This window comes from Brachycentrus maculatus, unplaced genomic scaffold (genome assembly GCF_059751285.1).
Source record: "Brachycentrus maculatus isolate JH-2025_06_01 unplaced genomic scaffold, ASM5975128v1 h1tg000880l, whole genome shotgun sequence".
Classification (NCBI taxonomy): Eukaryota; Metazoa; Arthropoda; class Insecta; order Trichoptera; family Brachycentridae; genus Brachycentrus; species Brachycentrus maculatus.
This window is the reverse complement of record NW_028281605.1, coordinates 587,642-597,500: the sequence shown is the minus strand read 5'-3', so window position 1 is coordinate 597,500 and position 9,859 is coordinate 587,642. Positions and strand designations below refer to the sequence as shown.

Sequence of the window (9,859 nt, the reverse complement as noted above, 5' to 3'; positions counted from 1 at the left end):
ATAGGTAGAATATAAAATGTTACACCCGTATAAAGTGATTTCTCAAACAAACTAATGATAGGATTTAAGCTCTGTAAAATTTTTCTTCATTTATGTTGAATCAATATAAATAACTCCTAAGTACACGAATCCAGATTCGTGAACAATGGTTTGGACACACTGAAAAAAATGTGAATAAATTGTATGCTTCACTCCAACCACATGTATCAGGGTAACATGAGTTTAAAGGAGGAGAGATAAAATGATATAAAGCCCCTTTTCTGACTCGGCACGATATGTAGTCGCACGAAAAGATTAAAAGTGTGTAATCCGAGACGTGACGAAGTAATCATGTGGCGACTTAATAAATCAAACAACGAAAGTAACAGGAAAGCATGAAAACAAACGGGATTTAAGTTTTAATAATGCACGTTTATATGGGCTCGCACGTGAAACGCTGTCTCGGTTTAAAATCACTAAGTAATTTTCCACGAAATTCACTTGTATTATCACTTTAAAACATGATATTACTGCTTATCTCCTGGGATTATCACGTATTTAGACCGACTTAAGAGAGCCTTGGGGATAAACAATTGAAAGACGATGTTGATTTTAAGAGATGCTTTGCTCAACCGAATCTAACAAAAGCATTAAAAATGACAAAAGTTTTAAAAAAATGCATTGAAGGAAATGATAAGTTTTTTAACGATATTTTGAGTAATATCAATAAAAAAAAAATTATATAAATACTTCCGACGTATAACGTATTGTTTGCATGCTGGTGTAGTGATAGTCCTGACGAAAAAACGGGTACGTCTCGAAACCGATAGAATAAAATCTCAGTGAATGCTTATATACTTTTTCTTAATAAAACACTTATAATAACCCGATTAATGGATTTTATTTTATTAAACACAACTGGTTTCGATAACTAACAGATGTTTTCAAATAAAGGTGAAAATTAAACAAAAAAAGTTAATTAAAGTTATCATTTTTATGTTAAGATGAAAACATCTGTTGGTTTTCGAAACTAGTCGTGTTTAATAAAATAAAACCCATTAAGTGGTTTATTACAAGTGTTTTTTTTTTTAAATAATCAATATGTTGTTCCACAAAGTTAATGCCGAATCAATAGTTAATGTAATATATGAATGTATTACATTACTACCACTTCGTATAAAAAAATATGGTGTTATACGATTTTAACACCCCACAGTATTAATTTGAATCTAGTGACATCTCGTTATCACCTTCTGACATTTTCTCCAATGAGAGATCGATGTCAGATATATTTAACTCTTCCGGGTGAATGGTCTCGGTTTATTGCGGATTTCCGCTTCCATACAATTTGATATAAAATAAAAGGTTATCCAATTCCATTTTTGAGATCTCTAGTTCTGAAATAAGACATCACGGTACGCGATCAATTTTTCTACTTTCCAATGTTTAATATTGAAAAGTCCTGAATGGAGAAATACTATTACATCGAGTGAAAGAAATATTTTCACCATTGCACTGTGAAATAAACATATCAATAAAACAACGCTAAAAAACAGTACCATTTGTATATTTGTAATTGATATGATTTTGAAAAATAATCATACAATCTGCAACGTACTTATCTGTAACGCTTTGAAAAAAAGGAATAAAAGTCATGGTTATTTATTAAAAAATCGTCTTAAATTAAACAAAATAACAGTTTGGTACTACAAATAATATTTTTGTGTCAAGTTTTACTTGATAAATACCACTTTTTCTTAAATCTATTATGACACGTGTTTCGATACACTTCAATTCTACTGGAAAAGATAATACCAGAGATACGAAAACGAAGATCAAATGGTAATGGAATATTTCACCAGGATTAAACCCCCTGCCATAAATCAAAAAGTGATGAAATTTTCACACAAAAACAATGAACTGTGTTGGACTGGTCAAGAATTTTGCCAGACATAAACTTTATTGAAAATCTATCGGCAATTTATAAGAATCGGCTCTTCAAAATTGATTGCACTACAGTGGGAAAGCTCATTTTATCCATTCAGGTATGGTTTTGAGACGAAAAAATGGCATCCACGTGTCGAACCTTATATAGTAGATGCCAAGAAGAGTAAAATAATTTATTGAGTCCAAATGAGATCATATTAGATAAGAGATATAAAATGCAAGAAAAAAAGTTTCGTTTCAATTAATCTGTTTGATACTGTATATTGTTAATGTTTCTTGAATTTATGATTCTATGGTTCTTTGGTTCTGTGTAGGGTTGGAATTATTCTCTACGCTATTGAGATCGTAGCACGTCCGAAGGAACAGTTGAGTGGTGGGCGTAGTTATAGTATAGGGAGGTTAAGAAATCTTCAATTAAAATATTAAACATTGGTAAAAAATAAAAGAATTTTTATCACAAAATAGATGATGGTTAGATGCTTGTTTGCAAAACTAGCGTTACATTCACAAAATAGCAAGTATTTTTACTTAGAATTTTCACTTATAATTTGCATGAATTTAAAGCAACTTTAAACGTAAAGATTGAACCCACTCACAAGTAGGAATAAGCTGTAAAACTTGAAGCCTAAGTAGGAACATTTTTTAAGCGATATTGCATAAGCCATATCTAGATTTCAAAGTCACTTGAAAGTCAAATGAATTTAAAAAGAGGATCCATATAACCAGTAGGGATGCAAATAAAACGTATAAAAATACCTTTAAAAAAAAAGGCTGATCCCATGCAAAATAAGGAAATTATGAGAAAAGGCGTATGTAATGCTTTATTTTTTCTGCCCATACATATGTGAAAGTTACCTGATGGTAATAGTTATATAAAACAAACAGAAAAACTAAACTTCTCAAAATCACGAACCGAATATGTTTACTTACGGTAACCCTGTACGAAGCCATCACCTCTACGTGTTACAGGGAAGTCGCTGCGAATAACGATGTACTCTTAGTACGTTACGTTATACGAATATGTCTATCTTAGTACGTTACGTTACGTTATACAAATATACCTATCAACTTACAATGACCTAAAGCAGGTAATTTGTGTGAAGAAGAAATAAATAATATTAATGATAATAAGTGAAAATGAACAATTTATTTGGAAAAAAAGATATGTTTTGTTTTATTATTATTTCATAAATTGATAATGAAATAATGAATTATTACAATGTTTTGCATATTGAAAGCATTGTTAAAAGCTTTGTAGTATAGTAATATATCACTCTATAAAAATGGTATTACACAAAGTGAACAATGAATGATAAGGAGAGTGTTAATTATTACAATGCATTCAATAATAATATTTTTATTTTTTTATGATTTTTATGTTTTTTATGTTAATATGTATTAAATAACAATATATTGTTGAATCTAAGAAAATTTTGTGGTTAGGTCCGGAATAATCGGCTGGTGATAAAGAGATGCATGAATGTGGAAGAGGCGAATATTTTTTGCAAAGATAGATAAGCATGACGTTCAATTCTCTCTGCCTACCCCTGCGGGAAAGTAGTGCAATTTTTTTAATGGATTTGTATTTTTATTTTTAACAGGTGAAACAATCGAAGCCAAAACGCACGATAGGGTGACCATGCTGTTCAGTGATATCGTTGGATTCACCTCAATTTGTTCCACAACCACTCCAATGATGGTCATCAACATGCTAGAAGATTTATATAGTGTATTTGATGTCTTCTGTGGGCAGTTGGATGTATATAAGGTAATTTTTATCAATATATATTTTTTGGTTTAGTTAAAAAATTAATAAAAAAATTTAATTGCTGAATTTAGTTTTACTTGGTCAATACATTAATATATTTTCTTTAATGTGTTTGCAGATACTTTGTGGTACATTTTGTGAACTTTATAAAATCAAACAACTTTGTTTTAACCACTTTTTTATTATGCGTACACTTTAACCTACCGGTTTCAACAAGAACCTTGTCATCATCAGAGTTTATTAAATTCTTAAGCATTAAAAATATTAAAATACTCATAATTAATTATGTAGATTCCTTTACCAAAAACTAAATCCTAAATGTTAACATTTAGGATTTAAATTTTTGTTAAGGAATGTAATTAATTATATATATTTTAATGTTTAAGAATTTAATAAACCCTGATGGTGACAAGGTTCTTGTTGAAACCAGTAGGTTAAAGTATACATATCATAAAAAAGTGGTAAAAACAAAGTTGTTTAATTTTACAATGTACAATTATATATTTCTAAAAATCTATTGTGACGCGTATTTCCATCCTTTAAACATCATTATCAAACACCGCATGTAAAACTTTGTCTAAATTTTAGAGTTGTGAAAAATTAAAAATATATATAAAGTAATAAACCTTTAATTAACAGCATGATAAAGACCAAAACCTTCTTAAACTGTCCATATTCCCTCTATTAAAAAAAGAAACAGCTTCTACCCTATCTTATTTTTCAATTTTCCAAGGGCATCATGCTGAAATTTATATTAAGTTTCAGTTTCATACACGGTGTTTGATAATGATACTAAATGCATCGAAACACGTGACATAAAAGATTTGGAGAAAAGTGGTATTTACCGAGTAAAATTAAAATTGCGAAGGTACCGTAGAACGGGGTTATTTGAGCTTTGATGTGTTACTTGAGCCCAGTACAAAAAAATATATTTAGATTGTGGTATCGATCGAATCATGGTATCGTGACTATAAGTGTCACCTGTCAGGGAAATAATGAATCATGTCGATACGTTCATTGTTGTAGACCAAATACAGATTTTATTTTTTTTTTGTACTGGGCTCAAGTGACTAAGTTCAAGTAGCCCCGTTCTACGGTACTTTCATCCTTCTATTACCAACTCCATGCTTCCTCCTCATTACCCTAACTTATTCGTTCTACATTCAATAGTGGACTGTTATTAACACGTACTTTGACAGAAAATTTCGTATTTTATCGGTGTGATAGAACTGACTCTAATCAAATGTAATCACCGGGTTAGTTTCTCAAGGTTAATTATAGAAACGTGCGTGACACCTTAATTAAAAACTTCTGTCAAATTCATTACGTTTTCCTGACACATGGGTTGAATAATGATCGGAAAATCCTTTGTCTTCCTTTTGACACGGAATATACATTAATCACAACCTGAGGTAACATTTTTTCTTTACAAATTGTATTAATTATATCGAAAACAACAGTTTTATTTTACGCCCCTACATGGCAATAAGTAAAAAAGATGGGATTCATTTCTTAAGAGCAAGCATTTACTTCTTGATATCTGAATGTAGATGATTATGGAAGTCTGGGTATTTATAGGGCTTATGACCTGTCCGCCTCCGTAGTGTAATGGTCAGCACGCTCGGCTACCGTTCTGGAGGTCCCGGGTTCGATTTCCAGGGGGGGTCAAATAAATATAAGTGATTTTTTCACTATAATATTTATTCAATATTACCTTGGACTGGTACCTGAAGTGGAGGGCCGATCACCTTTCCTTCATGCGTAAACGATCAAGACAACACTGCATTTATATGAAACAGTGCCTTCTGCACCATTGGGGTGCGGATAAGGGTTTTAATAATTTTAATAATAAATGACCTGTTAACTGAAAACTTTATTTGATTGCGTGTTATATATTGTATTTTATTTTATTTGTTCGGGATTGTACAGCTTTACATTTAAAAAAGTATAAAATAAAAAATAATTACTTTAACAATAATAAACATCACATTACATTTACAAAAATAGTTACGTTAATAAAAATAAAGCCAATTACACAATTCCACATTTATGTTATAATAACTATTGAAATATCAACTGACTGACGGTTGTAAGTCTCGTGAATACCCTAGACTTCTATATTCTTCTTCATCTATTGTATGTTGAAATGTCAAAAATAATATAAAAATTAGAAGAATATGGAAGTCTGGGCATTTACGGGGCTGACGACCGTCATAGGCTGGTTTAAGTGATCACTTTACACACGTGTAACATTCACCAATTCTACCCATTATTGACAACCACACTACTCAAATTCTTGGAAGTTCTGTATATATGAACCAATTTAGAAACCTTGTTCTTGAATCACTAGAACTCCACTAGAGACATCTATTGGTGAGATGTAAAGAAGCTTTTTACTAAGCAGAAACTCTTATATTAGTATGTGAGGTCCAAATCCTGGATTATAATCACACACATGAGAAACGCCAGAAAATACCATTTTCATTTTTATTATTTAAGCTTATAATTTGACCAGACCATTTATTTACAACATTTTGAGTGTGTCCAAATACTTGTTCACAAAATCTGGAATATCTCCTATTACAGGAGTTATTTTCATATTATTTTTTGACATCTCATCAAAGATGAAGAAGAATATGGAAGTCTGGGCATTTACGGGGCAGAAATTTTGCCCCGTAAATGCCCAGACTTCCATATTCTTCTTCATCTTTGATGAGATGTCAAAAAATAATATGAAAATAACTCCTGTAATAGGAGATAATCCAGATTTTGTGAACAAGTATTTGGACACACTCAAAATGTTGTATATAAAAATTAGATTTGTTACAATTTTTTTGATTAATTAATTAATTTAAAAAAATGAAAAGATGTTTTATTAATACTATTTAGTTAATTCATCCTATAATCTACATGACGAAAATGGCATTGATTTCATTTTTAACAGGAATAACTGAAAGGTTTTTTTAATATTTTAACTGATTTCAGTGTAAAATTTAAAATATTGGACTGAAAAATAAGTACTTTTCAGGTTGAAACTATTGGCGATGCTTATTGCGTTGCGAGTGGACTTCAAGGGAGTACAGACACCCATGCGCAGAGAATAGCCTGGATGGCGCTTCGTATGGTCGAAGTGTGTGCCGACCATCTCACCCACTTGGGAGACCCAATCAAGGTAATTTTTTTTGTTTGTTCAATATGGTTTTTATTAAGCAGAAACTCTTATATTAGTATGTGAGATCCGAATCCTGGATTATAATCACACACATGAGAAACGCCAGAAAATACCATTTTCATTTTTATTATTAAGCTTATAATTTGACCAGATAATTTATTTACAATAAACATTCATTCAAAGCTTCTTTACATCTCACCAATAGATGTCTCTAGTGAAGTTCTAGTGATTCATGAACAAGGTTTCTAAATTGGTTCATATATATAGAACTTCCAAGAATTTGAGTAGTGTGGTTGTCAATAATGGGTAGAATTGGTGAATGTTACACGTGTGTAAAGTGATCACTTAAACCAGCTTATGACGGTCGTAAGCCCCGTAAATGCCCAGACTTCCATATTCTTCTTCATCTTTGATGAGATGTCAAAAAATAATATGAAAATAACTCCTGTAATTGGAGATAATCCAGATTTTGTGAACAAGTATTTGGACACACTCAAAATGTTGTAAATAGTTAGGTTTCCAAGAATGAAAAATAATTAAATGTTTGTTAGAAAAGTTATTTATTCCATTAATATTTCTTTTCTCAGATGCGAATTGGACTTCACACAGGAACGGTATTGGCGGGGGTTGTAGGAAAAACCATGCTGAAGTACTGCCTCTTCGGGCACAATTGCACCCTCGCTAACAAATTCGAGTCCGGCTCTGAACCTCTCAAGATCAACGTCAGTCCTACTACATATGAGTAAGTGTGGGGTTTGTTTAATTAAAACTTATCTACAACTGTTCTTCACATAATGAAAATTAAACGCGCTTTTAGTACTAAATGTGGTATAAATTATTTTGTGATGTTCGTGTGGAAGTGCTTTGCCGAAAAGAAAATTAGAAGTGTAGATGCTTTTACTTTAATTTATTGTAGCGAGTGCTTTTAATGAAAATGTTTTGTAAAATTCGTATCGTATTTATTTTAAGTCACTAGTATGTCGTAGTCATACAGGAGAAAGTGACCAAGTGCATTGTTTTACAAAAACGTGATCATTGACTATTTGATATCTTACTAGCTTAATATTGCCCTGAAAAAATCCCAAAGGATTTTAAACTTGGAAGTATAATATATTGACTTGTTAAAAATGACTAACTGCATTGATGTTTATTTTGTTGCCAAGCAAAAGTGACTTAAATGGCCCTCCTGAACATTTTACGTTTTGTTAGTTGGTCAGTTTCTCCTGTACGACTACGATGTGTTTTTTTTGGAATTCGAGTTCTTTGCGCTATATTGAATATTTATTCATCTTTTTACACATACGTCAGAAAAAGCATTCAAGAAAATAGAATCTTTTCCGCTGACTTGATCTTTGATTGCTCTATATCCTGTATGAACTTACAAGTAAAATTAAAGAATTAAAATCACTTACCCAAGTTAATTCAATGCTACCTTAGAATTATTTTATTTTTATTTTTATTTTTAAAAAAAAGAGATAAACTTACTTGTTTTTATTATTTACACAAATATTTCAATTTCCTACTATTTCTGTGAGCCTAAGTGGCTCATTATTAGAAATAGGTATCAATTTATCCTACCATATACCGGTTATTATCTCGGTTTTATCTCGGTTTTATCTCGGTTTTATCTCGGTTCGAACCCACTCTACAGTGGGTTTGAACCGAGAAACTCTTAAGACTTAACAGTCCGTGACACTTACCACGGGACTACAACCCGACACAAATACAAAAATTAAAAAAATATAAAATTTCCTCTCCTCTCTTCCGTCTTTTTCCAGTCCTCTTTGAAAGTAAAAACATTTAGATTAATAATTGAATTAGAACAAGTACTTTACTAAATATGTATGTTCCACATTTGTGTGTTATGCTAATCTAATATAATTGACTGGTAAAATTCTCCAGTAAATAAAAATTTAATTAATTAAAATCCTTTTTACTGTAAAGGTGGTTAATCAAGTCGCCAGGATTCGAAATGGAGGCTCGCGATCGCTCTTGTCTACCCGCTTCATTTCCGGAAGACATCCCCGGAACATGTCACTTCCTTAAGCGCTACCTGCATCCCGGAATGGACCCCAAGGCGTCCCAGGAAGAGCACATCACGCAGGCTCTGAAGGACTACGGTATCGGCCAGCCAAAGGAGTAGCGGTGAGAACGACGCCCGCATGAAGAGGCAAGGGCGTCTCAGATGAGTTTATTTAAGGCTTCAGCGCAGATAAAATACACGCAGACAAATCTGTCGGAAGACTCGTTAAGATCGCAGACAAAAGCGTTTATTTCTAATCTCGATTCCACCCGTTTATCCCAAGTCAAGCCCGCGCCGTTATCGAGGTTTCCGCTAAGACCTACCCTGTTAAGGGCAACGGCGTTAACGACCCCTCATTTGGACCCGCTGCGACAGGGATTTAAGGGGCTTAAGTGGAGTCCGAGATCTCGCAACAGAATTGGCCTTCTCGAAACAGATTTGTAGTACTGCAAATTGCGACCTAGATGAGAACCACTTAGAATTTACACGTCTTTGTCTTAATCTAACTTAGCACTTGATAATGCATGTTTTTGGATAAATTTTATTGCAATGATTTTTATCTGTATAGAAATGCATGTAAAAAATTATTTTTAATCAACATTTTACTTATTAAATACCACTATTTCTTAAAATCTACTGTGACACGTGTTTCAATTCATTCCGCATCATTTTCAAACACATTTTCAAATACGGTGTTTGAAAATGATGCGGAATGCATCGAAACACGTATCACAGTACATTTTAAGAAATAGTGGTATTAACTATGTAAAACATTAATTAAAAATGGATCGATTTTACCATTGAACCGATTAATGAAATTTAAAAAATGATGTGATTATTAAATACAACCATTTGATAATGTATGTTTTCAATCGATGTTTTTTGATGAAATTTCATTGCAATGATATATATTAGTACGGAAGTGTATGTAAACATCACAAAACTGTTATCGTTTTACGTAAAATTTCTT

At 31.9% G+C, this 9,859-nt stretch overlaps 1 protein-coding gene across 1 annotated transcript in view; it reads left to right on the top strand.

The window, feature by feature from the left end:
- Positions 1-9,402, top strand: part of LOC148299936 (head-specific guanylate cyclase-like) — a gene marked incomplete at its 5' end in the record, with an annotated part of 51,058 nt that extends 41,656 nt beyond the window's left edge. Inside the window, 4 exons of the mRNA XM_088275479.1 lie at positions 3,528-3,694; positions 6,723-6,866; positions 7,454-7,608; positions 8,811-9,402. Coding sequence (XP_088131605.1) covers positions 3,528-3,694; positions 6,723-6,866; positions 7,454-7,608; positions 8,811-9,009 — 665 coding nt within the window. The remainder of the gene's footprint in view (positions 1-3,527; positions 3,695-6,722; positions 6,867-7,453; positions 7,609-8,810) is intronic.
- Positions 9,403-9,859: the final 457 nt, after the last annotated feature.